Source organism: Ictidomys tridecemlineatus, chromosome 1 (assembly GCF_052094955.1).
Source record: "Ictidomys tridecemlineatus isolate mIctTri1 chromosome 1, mIctTri1.hap1, whole genome shotgun sequence".
Classification (NCBI taxonomy): Eukaryota; Metazoa; Chordata; class Mammalia; order Rodentia; family Sciuridae; genus Ictidomys; species Ictidomys tridecemlineatus.
In genome coordinates, this window is record NC_135477.1 from 45,082,659 (window position 1) to 45,098,627 (window position 15,969).

General features: G+C 47.3%; 1 protein-coding gene across 7 annotated transcripts; it reads left to right on the top strand.

The window, feature by feature from the left end:
- Window positions 1-248: 248 nt before the first annotated feature.
- LOC101978494 (DPY30 domain-containing protein 2) lies at window positions 249-12,225 on the top strand. 7 transcript variants are annotated; one of them, XR_013434930.1, is made up of 8 exons: window positions 249-681; window positions 2,901-2,945; window positions 3,429-4,025; window positions 4,223-4,353; window positions 4,509-4,664; window positions 4,977-5,099; window positions 8,947-9,932; window positions 11,970-12,225. XR_013434930.1 is itself a non-coding variant. In XM_078039469.1 (8 exons), exons 6-8 carry the CDS (start codon window positions 4,518-4,520, stop codon window positions 9,121-9,123), a joined length of 447 nt encoding a protein of 148 aa, XP_077895595.1. In that variant the 5' UTR covers window positions 249-681; window positions 2,901-2,945; window positions 3,429-3,620; window positions 3,877-4,025; window positions 4,223-4,353; window positions 4,509-4,517; the 3' UTR covers window positions 9,124-12,225. The 7 variants fall into 7 exon arrangements, 4 of the variants coding, with proteins under 4 accessions (XP_077895595.1, XP_077895582.1, XP_077895566.1 ...); XR_013434927.1 differs by having other exon boundaries at window positions 8,947-9,516; window positions 9,728-12,225; XR_013434929.1 differs by having other exon boundaries at window positions 8,947-9,516; window positions 11,171-12,225.
- Window positions 12,226-15,969: the final 3,744 nt, after the last annotated feature.

Genomic DNA, 15,969 nt, shown 5'->3' on the forward strand with positions numbered 1-15,969 from the left:
GAAGAAGTTGCTACAGCCATTGAGGGAGTTTCCGTGACCAGCCTCGGAGAAGTTGGCAGCTGAATAAGGAGGAAAGGGACCGAGGAAGGTCCCAAAGTTAAATAAAAGCAGAGCTGGTTCAGTTAAATTTGAACTTCAGAGAAACAATAAGTAACTTTATTTCATAAAATATTCCTACTAAACAATTAACCCATTATCTGAAATTCAAATTTACATAGCCTTGCAGTATTTTATCTGGTAATCATCAACCTGGGGCGTTTAGGGCAGGTTTCCTCTGCGGGCTGCAGAAGGGTTTCTCCCCAGGCCCTAGGGGTCCTGCCAGAGAGAAGGAGGAGGAGAGGGAAGAATAGAAGGGGACCTGGAGCGAGGAGAAAGTGGAGGGGAAGGATGGCGGGGATGAGAAGGAGGAGCGGGCCCACAGAGTGGCGACCCACGGAGCTCCGAGGAGCAAACCAACTCTTCCTCGACCTCGCAGCGCTCAAGGTCCAACCGTGAGAACCGCCTCTGCCAGGCTAGAGGAACCGTTCTGAGAAAAGGGCTCCTTCCTTCTTGGTGTGCGCACCCGACGCATGCGCCCACACCAGTCCGCGAATCGCGTCCCGATGCTAGGCAACGAGCGCGCCCCTCACGGGCCAGAGCAGGCGTCCGCCTGGCAGGGTCGCTCGGAACAGTGAGCGGAGCGTGCGTCGTGGGGGACGGAGCGGGAACGTGCGCCCAAGGGGAGGGGACGCGCGCGCAGGACTGGGGGCACGCGGAGGGGAGGGTACAGGTGGGTTGCCACCCAGAAGCTGGGAGCCGGTGCTCCCCGAAAAGAGCCATCGGGCCTGGGTGGGGTGTCGACTCTATAGGGAGAGGTGAAGGGGCAGCGGACCTAAGGGAAGGAACCTTGAGAAGCTGCTTGTCCTAGAAGGCAGAGACCCCAGCCCCTCGGAGACTCACAGTATGCTCTGTGGTATGGCAATGTCACGCTTCTGCACCTTTGTGTTTGTAGGTGACCTCGGGACCCTAGCGATATCACTCTTCCTAGGCCCAGTTGAGTGTGCAGAATACTCTGCTAGCATTTCCCATGTTGGTTTTTGTTTTTGCGTCTGGGGGTATTGAACCCAGGAGTGCTTTACCACGAAGTTGATTCTCCCCCCCCCCCCGCCCCCCGCCCGTTTATTTTTTTCATGGCTGAGGACCGAACTCAGGGGATTTTGTGAAAAGGAGATTCTGAATCTGTAGCTCTGGGTAGGACCTGAGAATCTGCATTTCCACAAGCCCTCAAGTGATAGAATCCGGGCTGGTCATTTGTCATTAAACCACACTGAGTGAGAGGGTGCAGACGATTGTTTATTCTCATTCATTAGTTCAGTTGGGCTACAGATTAGCAGAAAGAGACACCACCCACCTCCATTCCCATTGTCCAGCCCTACACCTGTGACTTTAACAAATTTATTCTTTTACAAATTTATTATTTTATTGAGGTGAGAAGTCCTAAATGAGTCTTCAAGGCTAAAAACAAAGTGTCAGAAGGCTTCTGAAGATTCTGCGGAAGAATCCATTCCTTGCCTTTTCCTGCTTCTAGAGGCTGCCCTTGGTTTCTGGCTTTGATGACATTATTTCTTCTTTCTCTGCTTGCCCTTCCTGTCTGACCTTGCTGGTCTGTCTTATAAAGATGCTGTGATTACATTATACTGACTTGGATAATCTACTCCTCATCTCCAGATGCTTAATTTAATCACATTTCCAAAGTCCCTTTTGCCATATAAGGTAACATATTAATAAGTTTCAGGTATTAGGACACAGAAACCTTTGGGGGCCACTATTTAGCCCTAGAACTAAGACATTCTCTCCCTGAAGAAAGTTAATAAATTATACTGTATAATCTACAGTTTGCATTTAACTTGCCTAATTTTCCCAACAATATATTTTACAGAATTCTTTTTTCTCGTCATGACCCAACCTAGAATCATGTGTAGTTTTTATGGCTGTGTAGTCCCCTTTGGTCCATATTAGTTCCCTATCTTTATTTAATTTTTCATGACCTTGACATTGATACTGATTTTGGAGGTCAAGATCAGGTCCATGATCCCCTAGTGTTGAAGATTAAATACCCAAGAAATGTTGAGGCAAGCGTAGAAAGCAAGTTTCATCTAAGAAAGGGACAGACTTCTCCAGAGAGAAATGAGGCCCAGAATAGTGGGTGCAGGTGTGTGTTTCAAAGTGTGATCCTCTGAGGTGTTGGCATCCCATTGAGCTGGGAAGTGTGATCTAGGAATCCAGCAATAACCAGCCATCAGAAATTTTACAATGGTGAAATCTGGCCAATGCAACCTCGACCAAGTGATCAAACTGAGCACTTTGTGACATCACATGCCTCCTGATGGGATATGCTCTTCCTTTGGAACATCCCTGCCTGGCCTGAGGGGACAGAAAATGTCACATTCCTCAAAAAACTGAGACGGGGTAGAAGGCCTGGCAGATATTGAATGATGGGGATCCAGAGAGGATGATGGCTGGTTATTGCTGGTTAAGGGCAGGGTGTGTAGGAGGGGGTGAGTGTGGGAGGCCAACCTTCCGGGTGACTGAGTTACACTCCCCAGCTGGGTGCTGAGGCCCTCAGTCACAGAAATGGGTGTGTCTTGCTACAGCCCCATGGGTGAAGCTGTGCTCACCTGTTCCTTTGTAATGTAACCCCTTGCCCTGTTTAGGATAGAATCTTCCATAGAAGTGCCTTGTGTGTGTCCCCTTCTCTTACTGTGCCCTTGGGTGTGGCCTACCCAGGTGTCAGTCAACCTGCTGACAGTGGACATCATGAAGACAGAGTCAGCCCCCTGAAAGCTGACCCCTTGCCTCATTTGAATAGCTTCTCCTCAATAAAAGGGGTCAGCGCGTGCTCTCTCTCTCTCTTTCTGCAGACCCTTAAGGTCAGAGGAGCCGTCACAGCGACCCCAAAGAAAAAGGTATTTGTGTCTCTTGTGTGGTTATTTCATGCAGCCCAGTTAGCCCAGTTTAACTAGAATGACCCCTGAGCCTTTTAGTCTCGAGAACAGAAACCCGGCAGGTGAGCCTTTCTCAGAAATGCCCTTAGAAAGGAAAGTAAAACTGAAGATGGCAGCTATCACTTACAATGGCCATCCACATGCTAAGCAAGGACCTTACAGGGAGGAACAAACTAAAAAACACCTCCAGAAAAATGTGAAGGCTGGATCTGAGCCTCTGCTATTCCCTGGATTCTTCTGGAGTTTAAATATGTAAATTTCAGGAATATGGAGTTGGTCAGGGAGCCAGGTGCTGGGCTGTCACATGGCACAGTCTTCTATTGTAATAGCTAACATTTAATAAATCCTAACTTGTGCCAGGCCCAGGGCCTCTCAGGTGTGTGTTACATCTATGAATCCTCTGTTTGTTATGAAGTGCATACTTTAGTTATTTTTCTTTTACAGATGAGGAAACCAAGGCTCAGAGAAATGCAGCAACTTTCCAATGACCACACAGCTGCAAGTGGCAGCACCAGGCCTGGAACTTGGTCCTTCTGAGCCCAGAGTCTGTGTTCCTCCTGCTCTGCTTCATGGCCATGCCTCCTTGAACCTTCTAGCTTGAGCCACCTTCCCTCCTGCTTGTCAAATGGATTAACAGTAAATATGGGGGCATCGACCAGCCTGAGGCGGTTTCTGCTTATGAACTGGGGAGTGGAACAGTGGTGTTAGCAGTGACCAGAGGACCTAGCATTTCTCCTTCCTTCCGCTCCTCCTCAGGGCGATTGTGAAGTAAATGAGACAATCTTAGATCTAAGTCACAGGCTGTCCTTCTGACCTCACAATAGCTCACCTTTCAGGGTGCTCAGAGCTCTTCCCTGGTGTCTCCTCCTGCTTGGTTGTTTTCTCCCTACAGGGTAGATATGTGTGTGCATTAAAGGCCTCAGCCTTCCTAACCTCGAATATATCAAGCTCCTCTCAAGCCTGGTGACCCCAGGACCTACTGTCTGATCTACTCCAACTGGAGAGCTTTGGAACAAGTCTGCTTGAACATAAGGGCGACTGGCAAGTATGCATTTGTTGGTTCTTTTGAGAAGGGTGATTCAGTGGTTTGGATCTTAAATGTCCCCAAAGGCCAGATGCTGTCATCTGGATCTCTAGCCTGAGGTGCTATAGGGAGATGGTGCAACTCTACAGGAGTGAGGCCCAGTGGAAGCCCTTGAAAGGGGATTGTGAGACTCTGACTGCTTTCTCTTTTGCAGTTTGTTTTTGGCCACTATAAGAAGAGCTTCTCTGCTCCTCCTGATGCTCCCTGCCATGGTGTTCTGCTGAGCACCCGTAGACTGAAACTACTGACAAAAATAAATTCATCTTTATATGTTGATTACCTCAGGTATTTTGTCACAGCCATGGGAAGCTGATGAACACGGGTGCAACCAAGTAACATCTCATATTTATCCTAAAATAAATCTGAGTTGGTTAGAATGAATCTGTTTTTAAGATAGGATTACCTGTGTACAAGAATGTGTCTGTTTGGATGCTTCCCAGGTCCCCAGGATGGAAACGGAATACCTGAAGAAGTGCTTTGGAAATTCCTTGTCCCAGGCACTGGCAGAAGTGGCAAAGGTTCAGCCCAGTGACCCAATAGAGTACCTGGCTCACTGGCTTTACCATTACAGGAAAATAGCTCTAGCAAATGAAAAGGTGCGTGTGTGTGGAGGTGTGTCTAGGGAGGGCTCAGTTTCCCCAGAGAGACTGGGATCCAAGGCAGAGTTCTGGAGTTGGCCAGGGGGGTTTTGGTTCATCTACCTTCCCAGGATGACTTAGTCTGCAGCTGGAATCCAACTCGGGGGTGTGGAGTTGGCGGGTTTGGAGCTGCCAGCAGGCTAAAGCTAGTTATAGGAAGAAACTCCACAGGCTTAAAGGACCCAGGTCCAGGATTATACCCAGGGAGGGCGGGCCCCCTTATAAGACCTCCTGATGCTGACCTGACTTGAGCCTGTGACATTACCCCAGAATATTCGAGAACAGATCCAGCTGAAGGAGGAATATGAGAACAGCCTCAAGGAAAAGGAAATGGCAGCAATGATGAAACAAGAAGAGCTTCAGATTCAACAGAAGTGTAAAGAGTGTCGCAAGGTAGGAAGGAGGAACTCGCCATGGCCCATTCCCATCCCATTGACGGACTCCAGGAAATCCCCAGGGCAGCCGCCACCACCGTGCTGAGCACACTGAGGCCCCCTTAGTCAACTTTCCCTCCCTGTCACACATTCATGTCTGAACCACTTCTTGTCAATAAAAATAGGAAAGGTTAAAAGGCAAATTCATGTTAGATTCAGGAAATACCACTGATGTTACTGACTTACACACCTAGATTCTATTCACCTGGAACAAATATTTTTTTTCAGAGATCCTTTGAGCCCTTTCCAAAAACTATTCAAAGTTTTTTCAGAAACCAAACATGGTTGTTATCAGTGCGTACTTAATGTATATGGTAATATTAGTATTTTATTATTAAATTCTCTTTACTTGTCAAGCCTCTAGTGCCTCCTCTTGGATGCTATAATGATGAATATAAATTCTTAGTTCAGAATAGTTGGAAACAACTGTGCATTTACCACCCTGACAAGCAAATATTTTATCTCCCACAATCTTTTCTACAATTTCCTAAAATATGTCTGCTGCTATCTCATGCTTTCTACAAACTACATGATGCCCAAACAGGTAATTCATTTAAAGGGGTTGTCGGGCTTGAGATCTGAAATCTTCTTCAACTATCACTACATCCTTGTACAAGTCACTAACTTTGGCTGGTTTCCAAAGCTGACTTGGATAGCATGAAAGTACTAAGTTTATTTTCATTTATAATAATATAGTCAGCATTCTCTTAAATGATGAATATACCCATATATATATTATTAGTTATAATCATTTATTTTTAAAGCTGAACATGTATAACTAAATTAAAAGAAAGATGGTTTGTGCTATTCTTTGACGTGGTCTAGGGAGATCTCCCTCAGGAAGGGTTCATGCTTGGAGCAGTTTTGGGGGGACGGGAGAAATGAGGCTCAGTAAGTGGAAGTCACCATCACCTTACTGATGACCCAACCATTTTTTAACACCAAGTTTCTCTGATAATAGAAATAAAAATACGTGATAATGGACTACCCTAGTTTTACAGTAGCTCTATCGAAGAAAACTTGGCTCACTTCTGTATTTTGAATTGTCCCTTTGTGTTGCACTGAGGATGTTTTGCACCTGGCAGCAATATACCTCAGCAAGATTTTTATTTTTTTTTTATATACCAAGAATTGAACTCAGGGGCACTCAACCATTGACCACTTCCCCAGCCCTATTTTGTATTTTGATTAGAGATAGGGGTCTCACTGAGTTGCTTAGCGGTTGCTGAGGCTGGCTTTGAATTTGTGATCCTCCTGCCTCAGTCTCCTGAGTTGCTGGGATTACAGGTGAGCCCTATTGCGCCCAGCCTCAGCAAGATTTTGATAAACAACAGGTTTGCTCTTTTGCCAAGGGTGAGACGTGGGGAATTATAAGGGAAGATAAGAACTAAGAGACAATGCCTGGGTTGTGTGCAAGTTCTCACATTTAGAGAAGAGTTCGTGTGCAAGTTGTGGTTATGTAAATAGATTCCACTTGTTAGAAGGGAACAAACAGAACCCAAGGGGGATCTAAAATAAAGCTGAAAGAATCACCTACCAGCAAGGGAGAGCTGCATCATTCAGGTCTGAGTTAATTTCCAAGATAGAAATTGAAAGGGCGAGATAAAAGACAAGATTCCAAGCTCTGGTTCCCAATTGGCTCAAGGTGGATTATTGACTACTCCTTGCTATTGGCTGCCTGCAAATTTCGCATCACTAGTGCTGAGAAATCTGGCTTCAAACAGGCCCAGGAGGGGTTTCATGAAATTTCAGCAGTCCTGCTGGTTCGCCTAACTGGCTTATATGCACATACTCAAAGCTTTGCCAGATTTTCCTCCCTTAATCCTTTAAAACCATCTTTGTTTTTGTCTTAGCAAGACTTTGTTAATTTTTTTCTTGAGTACCCCAGATAGAATACTAGTCTAGTGGAAGTGTCAAAAGAAGAATAGAAACAGAGTGCTCAGTGTGGCAGAGGTCATTCCAATTAAAGGAATCAAGAAGAGCTCCATAGAGTGGGTAAAGGTGGAGTCCAAGCAGAGAGAGCCAGCGAGGCTTGACCTATATGGGTTTCTCTTCACTAAGCAGAGGAGCTTTGACAATATAAACCATAATTTTGTATCTCAGTCAGAAAGCCATTCCTATTGTTTATAATGCTCGGAAGCATTCATGTTTTAGGAATACGTTTTCTTAAAAACCAATACAGGTATTTGTTGCACAGATTCATCACTTTGAATGTAGAAGGGTCTTAGAGATCATGTGACCAAGTGCTTCACTCTCTGCCCTTAGCCCTGTCCCTTCGGGTTCAGTGTGGAATGAAGCTCTGAGACTTCTAGGCAAAGGTGGGAAGGAATTGGCTCAGCCAGAGACTACGAACAAAGGGTATTAGACACCTGACATTGTTTCATAGGTCCCGGAGGGCACTGCTCATTTTTTCAATCTTTTTTCCTCTGTACTCGGTTTGGACAATTTCTATTGATCTGCCTTGAAGTTTGTTGACACTCTCTTGTTCCATATCCTACGTTAGGATTTCTGTGGGTTTTAAAAATTTTCAGATATTATACTTTTCAGTTTTAAAATTTCTAGCTGGGTTTCCCCATGCCCATCCTCTCTTTTCTTCCTTCCTTCCTTCCCCGCCCCCCACCCCAACCTCTCTCTCTCTTTCCTTCTTTCTTGATATTGGCTGGGGATTGAACCCAGGGCCCTACACATGCTAAGAAAGTGCTCTACCACTGAGATAAGGTCTCCAACCCCTTTTTAAAATTTTATATTGAGACAGAGTCTCATTAAGTTGCCCAGACTGATCTTAAACTTGCAATCCTTCTGTCTCAGCCTCCACAGTGACTGGGATTACAGAAATGTTTACTTATCTTTTTAAAATAATTTCATTTTTCTCTACTGACTTATTCTTTCACTCACTATGTTCTTTTTTCACTTAAATTTGAAAATATTAATAGTTGTTTTAAGTCCTCGTCTGCTAATTCTGGCATTTATGTCCTGGGGTCTCTTTTTATTAAATATTTTTCACTAGACTATGGTTCACATTTTCCTACTCCCTCCTACGTCTAGTAATTTTTACTCCTATGCTGAACATTGTAGGTGGTATTTTCTAAGGAGCCTAGACCCTGTTGCTTTTCCTTTCAAAGGTGTTGAGTTTTGTTCCGGAGGCAGTTAGATCATTGGTGAGTCACTCAATCCTAGCAGATTTGATGGTCTGCTTTGCTATGGCAGCTGTATTTCAGTTTTGTACTTAGCCTTTGGCATGAAAATAGCAACATTGTGTTCCTGCCATTCTTGGGCATGTTTCTGGAGTGTGGTTAGCCTCTACTAATGTATTAGTCTGCTTTTTGTCACTGTGACCAAAATACCCAACTAACTTAATGGAGAAAAAAGTTTATTTGGGGCTCATGGTTTCAGAGACCTCAGTCCATAGTCAGCTCAGGCCATTCTTCTGGGCCCGGGGTGAAGCAGACCGTCCTGGCAGAAGGGTGGGGTAGGGAAACCTACTGGGCTCATGGCAGCTAGAAAGCAGAGAGAGTGTGAGGAGCCAGGGACAAAATATATAATGCCCAAGACATGTCCCCAGGAACCCAACCCACTTCCTCCAGCCATGCCCCACCTGCCTACACTCACCACCCAGTAAGTAGTCTGTTCAAATAATTAATCCATCAGATGGATGAATGAACTGATGAGGTCACAGCCTTCATGATCCAACCGTTTCTCTAAAGTGCCACCTCCGAACCTTGCCACATTGGGGACCATGTTTTAACATGAGCTTTTCAGGGGGACATTCCTAATTCAATCCATGACCTTTTTTGCCTTCTACTTAGAAATCGATTTTCCTAACCACTTTCAAAAAGAAAGTCTCGTTCAAGCAGGAAGACACAGAACCCGTTGAAGAGGAGTCCTTGGAGCAGGAATCCCTGCTGGATACTCCAGCAATGCCTTACCAGATTCCTTCTTCAGAGCTAGCTGAGGAGATCGAGCAGAACTTGGAATCCCCATAAGATCAAATCACCGGGAGCCTTTTCCCTGTGAAGCTGCTGATTAAAATGCTTCCTGACTTCAAATCTCCTTTTCTAATTATCAGAATGGGAAGAATTTGAGTGACCTTTCCCTCCACCCTGCAGTCCAAGAAAATAGCCCTGCAACAGAGCTCTTGCCAACCAAGGTTGGCAGGACTCTGAAAGGAGGTATCTGCAGGGTCTCTTCAGACTGGACAGGCAGCTAGCCATGAGAACCTTTGTCTTGTGGAAATCCACTCAGAATGAAGATTCAGAATAAGGAATGGAATGGTTGAGTCTTTTCCCTGTTGTTTTATCATTTATTTGGAGACTGCCCAGTAAAAGTGTTACCTCGGGTTACCGGTGACGAGGTCTGAACACCCGGGAAACACCGAGGTAAGCATAGAGTACGAAGTTTTATTAAAAGAACAGTAACACAGAGCTGGGGGCATAGCTCAGTGGGTAGAGTGCTCGCCTCACATGCACAAGGTCCTGGGTTCAACTGCCAGCACCACACACACACACATAAATTAAAAAAAAAGAGAAGGGGGCCCAGAGCTGAGTGTCTGAGTCAGGAGGTGAATCTCATCCTTTTTATAATTTCCAGGTTTCTTACTTCTCAAGTCTCCTCCCCTTATCCGGCCCATGCAGTGAAAAGGCAGAAAAGGAGCAATTCTGGGGGAGCCGCCCAGGGAATACTCATTAATAATTCCTTGCTGAGGGGCTGAGGTTGTGGCTCAGTGGAAAAGCGCTTGCTTAGCATGTGTGAGACCCTGGATTCAATCCTCAGCACCACATAATGATAAATAAAGGTATTGTGTCCATCTACAACTAAAAAATATTTAAAAAAATAATTCCCTGCTGGGAAGCACGATCTCCCTGAGGCAGGTGACTTTTTGGTTATGGGTTAGGGGAGTCGGGGAGTGGTCTCAAGGTGTTACCAAAAGCTTGGTCCTTGTCCCTGATGCCAATCCAATAACAATGATATCCTTTTGAGGATAAAGGTGTATTGCTTTGCTAGTGAAGGAGAAACCCAGGGGCCTTCTGTTCCAAAGGCTGTGATTCTGCCCATCACCTGGAACTGGGGGCTATCAAAGAGGTGATCCACAGTGTTCTGTGTTGGAGTTGTAATTTGGGAGAGAGTCACTAGTTAATTTGGGAGATAGTCACTTGGGAGATCTCCCAGTACCATCCTCAAAGTCTGGATTACTTTGTGCCTATGGTGGGGGTATGCTCAAGGACAGATAAATCTGCCTAACCACCACACTATGGTGTCTCGTGTGATGCGATTAATAACTAAGCAGGAAACTGAAGGGTAAAAAGGACAGGTGTGGGAAATCCAAGATGACTGCCAGGCTTCTGACTTGAGTCCCAGGGGTGTGGACCGTGGTGGCTTTTCCTGCAATAAAGGACACAAGAGGAAGAGCAACCGAGGGCATGCTGGGTATATTGTACCTAGGAAAGGGACAATCAGGAGGATGTCACAAAAGGGGGCATCCCTGAGCCACTTCCTCCACCCAAGCTTCAAGAAAGGCCAAAGCCCTAGCCCAGCTGTAGCTTTTCTGTAAGATCCCCGAGCAGAGGTTGTAGTGGGCTGTTCATCATCTGAAGGGGCCTCAGAAGTTCTTCATTTCAACTCTCTGAATGACAGTGTCCATTTCCAAGTGGAACCATTTTAAATACCTGAGATCCTGTAAGAGACGCTTTCCCAACCTTAGGAGATAATAATGCTTAGCTTAGAGGGTTGTCTTTATGGATTTCTTCTATTCCAGAAGCAAGTCGACCTTCTTAGCTGTTTAAAAACCCACATCACAATGGGTGTTGCGCTTGGTGGTAGCTTTTGGAGTTAGAATGCTTGTATGAATGTTCCTTAGAACTATTTTCAGGGTTTACCTCCCCAAAGACAGAAGTCTCACTGTGAGAGTGGCATTTGCTGCCCACTACTGCCCGCAGGTCATGGTCTGAACCTAAGAAATAGCAATTAAATAGCAAGGGTTCCACCCTGGGGCCCCGTCAAGCCCTGACACCCCTTGGCCCTCTGCTAACACAGCCAACAGTCCAGTACTGGTGCCTTCGTGGATCATCACTGTGGACAGAGACCCGAGGAAACACCTCTGTGAGCCTCTGACCCAAGCACTCACGTATTTAATGTGGCTCCCTCAGCCTCTGGGTCCATCAGATTCCACCGGCCCCTCACCTGTTGCCCCTCAAACTGTTCTCTCCCTGCCTCCCTTGTTTCAATCTGTCAAAATGCTCCATGAGGCTCTAGAAGCCACGTTTTATGAAAGATGTTTGAAGACTGATGGAATATTCAGGTCAGAGACAGGAGACACCAGGAAGAGCTATTGTCTTATCTGGAACAGAAGTCAGACTTGGGGTGGCCCAAGAAGGCTGAAGACCCGTGGGGGCAGCTGGAGGGGAACATTCCAGGTTGGTCTGAAGAAGTGGGCAGCTCCAGCCTGAGCAGCTGAACTACCACTGGAGCAGCTGACCTAGAGGAGTCTCTCACCAACGGGGTGGCCGTCTCCAGCACCTGCACCGTCGTCACCAGCTGCTGAGGGCTCGCTGGGCACCAGGCCTCTGCTGAGCACTCTTTCTGCGTTAGCTTGGTTCACGCTCCTTCTACCTACTGTGCCTGCCTCTCTCTCCAGGCCTGTTCTTCTGTCCCCAAGTTCCCTGGCTTGTGATCCTCAGGGAGTTTGGAGCTTGAGAAGAGGAATCTTGACAAGTCTGGAAAGTCTGGGGGGAGGGTTTGGGTTTGGGCGAGGAGGTGCCCACAGAACTGTCGGGCTTAGAAAACAAAGCACTTGCCAGACGCAGAAATAGATTCAGTCTCCTCTGTTTGACAGCAAGACTCGTCCTGGTCAAGGAAGTCGATCAAATCTGTCTCCAGCCCAGCCTCGCCTTTCTGAGCTCCTGGACCCTACTCACCATGAGCTACAGCTTCACCACTGCCCTTTGCGGCCTCTTCCACCTGACCCACATGGGAAGTTGAAGCAATGAGTCTTGAAAGGAACTTGGGCACTTTGGACATATTTTTTGGCCTCTGAGTCTGAGACCTGGTTTGTAAATTTGCCATAATAAAATCTACTCTTTTAGAACTAATTGTCTGTCTCCTTGTTTTGAAGAGATGGTTCTTCCCCACCTCCATCTTGAGATTTGGGTTGGGGGTTTTGATTATAATCCCTGATGCTCCCAGCATAATACAACTTTTTAATAATATAACTTTAACAAATAATTTCTATTTGACAAGAGGCGGTTGACACGTGATGGGCACTTCATAAATATTTACCTAGTAAGTGACAGCTCTTCCTTCGGGAACTGAGTCCAAGTCCTGAAGCACTGCCACAGGACATGTGACATTGAGATGCTCTCCTCCCTTCTCTTCCCTTGGCAGTCAGGCCCTGCTCACTCAGCTGGAGAGACCAGTGTCCTGGTCACTTTCCCTGGCAGGGAGGCTGGATGGTGGGGTGCCCATGTGAAGGTTGCCTCGCTGCAGGCCACTGATGGTGATGGGAGCCCTGCCTGGCCATGCGCAGGCCCGCTGCCTGGACAGCATTTCTAGACACTTTCTGCTGGACCTTATCGTCTGAGTCCTTGTCAGCTGTTTATCAGCTGCTCCAGAGGTAGTTCAGCTGCTCAGGCTGGAGCTACTCACTTCTTCAGACCAACCTGGGAGTGTTCCCCTCCAGCTGCCCCCACAGGTCTTCAGCCTTCTTGGGCCACCCCAAGTCTGACTTCTGTTCCACACATCAGTGGGCTGAAGAGAACAATAGCTCTTCTTGGTGATGAGGACTGAAGACACAGTGAAGGGTCCTGCCTCGCCCCCACATCCTAACACACAGCCCCGGCTCCCCTGCAGCCAGAGCACGCCTGCGGCTTCACAGGACTGGACATCCATGTTGGAGGGCGCCCCAGGCCTGAGCACCGGGCACCTCAAGCACGCATCCTCGGGGATAGGAGGCAGCCCGGAGTGAGCGTGTGTGTCTCACCTGCCAGGACTTGCCACCGGGATTCTGTGTCTCCCTTTACAAGAGAGTTAGGTGTTTCCCCAGGTGAAGCTTTGGAGCCCTGCTTTGTTAGGGCTGGAAGCCATGGGTGCTTGGCAAAGGAAGTGGAGCAGCCAGGCAAGCACCAGGCTGGCCGTGGCCTCTGCTCTGCTTCTGGAGTCTTCCTAGTTCCCCCTTTCTGCCCCTCGGGCTCCTTCCTTTCCCTTCTCAGTCCTACCTGCTCCTCTTCCTCTGCTTTCCATCCTCTCCAAGCTCCAGGCTTGTGTTTCTGATCTTCTCCACAGCGCTGCTCCCTCCCTATGCCTTCCTGCTTCCCAGAGGCACCCATCCCTGCCACCCATCCCCACCAGCCTCCTTGCTGCCTGGAGGAGGTCCAGGTTGGCCCTACCCAGGTCCTGTCCCATGGAGGTTCTTCAAAGTGCCCCCTTAGCCTCAGGCTCCAGGGAGAGGCAGAGTAGCCAGCTGCCCAGGCACCTGCTGAGGTGGAGCCTCTGCTGGAGGCCTTCCCTGGGCTCCCTGGGCGCCTGGCTCTGCAGGGTGTGCAGAGGCCAAAGCCTGGCAGTGAGCTCCCTGCATGCCAGTCACCAGCCCTGGGCTGGGGAGCTCTCTGTGCTGACTCACAGCAGGGGCTCCCCTGGCAGGGGGCCCCCAATGGGGCAAAGGCCCCTTGAGCCTCACAGCGCAATTAGCATTTTAAAGAAAGGTCAACAAGAAAGGATTTTAGAGACCTGCTGGGAGCCAAAGGATAATGGTAAGGAAAGTTCACTTGCCCCAGGCCCCAGTGGGCCCATCTGCTGACCAGTGGTATTCAAGAGGGCAGCCAGGGGACCCCATGAGGATTCCAACTTGAGCTCAGTCACAAAGAGGCTTTGGGCAGGTTATTTAACAATTTAACATCCACAAATCTCACTTTCCTTACTGTAAAAAGAAAAAGACAAAAGACTCTAGAGTGGTCTTCTCTCTAGAATTAGGATGGTGAGCTAATTGGGAAACTATTTAGATTATCCTCTGGGGATCTGTAAAGTGCCCTCTGGGGTCTCCAACCTCATCAGAGGGTCTTCAGTCATGGCCATCACTGCCTGGAGGAAGGGCTTGCTTGGCCTCTGTGCCCTCTCTCTGTCAAGTCCTCTCCCAGGAAGGGCTGTCTCTTCCAGCCTTCTTCATGGAAGACCCCAGGAAGAGAGAGCAGAGAGGGCCCCCTGGGCAGTGTGTGTGCTGATAAATTCTGTAAGACTTTAGATTGGTTCTGACCTGAATGGTTTCCCCATCAAATTTAATGGAAAGTCATTTCAGGGTCCCCTGGTTTCTGAACCATTGAATTCTAGCACTAATGATGAAGGAAATGGAATTCCCATCTGAGCCAGTGTACTTTAGGCATAGTATATAGAGCCTTCTGAAATGAACGCTGCTTCTGAATAGGAACCAATCTGTGTCCGTACAGTGTCAGCACAGAGATCCTGACAGAAGAGCCAGGAACAGGTCCAAGAAAAGCTTTATGCCTGTGGCCATCCATCACCCAGGAGTGCCCAGGCCTGCTGGGGCAGTTCATGGGTTCCTTTTTGATCAGGAGAAAACCAAATGAGATTTACAGATGACCAAAAGGAAATTTCTCATGTCTTCTATTTGGCTTAGCTCCTTGCTGAAAAGGCACTTAGCTCCAGTGTCCTGGTGCCTGTGAGGGCTGGTCTGAAAGCCAGGGTTCACACCTCTCTGCACTTTCTAGAAAGGCCCAGAGGAAAGCAGCATCACCTCCACCTCCAGCTCTTCCTCTGGATTAGTAGGTCAGGCACACAATGTCTGCTGGGAAAATCTCTCCTGGGAGTAGACTTGAGGACTCCAGTTCTGGCCAAGGCAAGGCTCCATCTCTCCCAACTGTCCTCACACAGCATTCCTAGCACGCTGTTTCCTTCCTTCTGGAATTCTGATGGTGTTCTTCAGAGTCATAGCACTTCCCTTCCATAAAGACATTTAATGAACTTTCCTCTTGAACTCAGCCCAGTTTACTGGTATGTTTTCCCTCGAGGACTTACTCTTCTGCAATTCTCAGGACACTGCTAGATTGGGTTTCTGTTTTGTTTGGTCGTTTGGTTTGTCTTTGCAAAAGCATAGCAGAAGCAATACCATGGTTTATCATCTTCTGGAAACTTTAAATTATAAGCCCATCCTTGGGAAGCAGGAAACTCATCAACTGTGGGATACTGAAGCTGAAGAAGGGCTACACTGTCAAGGGAGGTGGTTGTCAGTGTGAAACAAAGGGGTCTTGCTTTGAATAATACTGTGACAAAGGACACCAAGATTGCAAGTCAGAATTGGAAGCAAATGAAGTCCCCAGAGATGTCTGTCTTCTTGACTTCTCTCCTTATGCCCAAGAGGGTTCCTAAGCAGGAAGGATGTGCTCCCCACTCTTCTTATTAGCAAACATTGCTAAAGCCACTGGGCAGAGGCAGCTACTAGGCTGACTTCAAGTTCCTGTTTATCATGGAAATGAAAGGTAATTCCAACCAGGATCTGAGCTATGAGTTGGCTCCACATTGACCTAGCATGGATGCCATTTTGGGGAATGGTCCTGTAAATATATACTTGGGCAGGCAAGAGGAACTATGGTTGAGGACAATATGGTGAGGCCACAGCACTGTTTTTCCCAGAGACACTGGCTTTTGTGAGAAAAGGGAGACTTATTTTGTAAGTACAATGACCAGGCTCAACAATTCTTCCCTGGGCATTAGCTGCTCTGAGGTAAATGGGATATGAACTCAATGTTCAGTCTAATCTTACTTAATTTTGCAAAAATACACACTCATGGAAAAATTCATGAAAGAAATAAACATGTTGAGTGTTA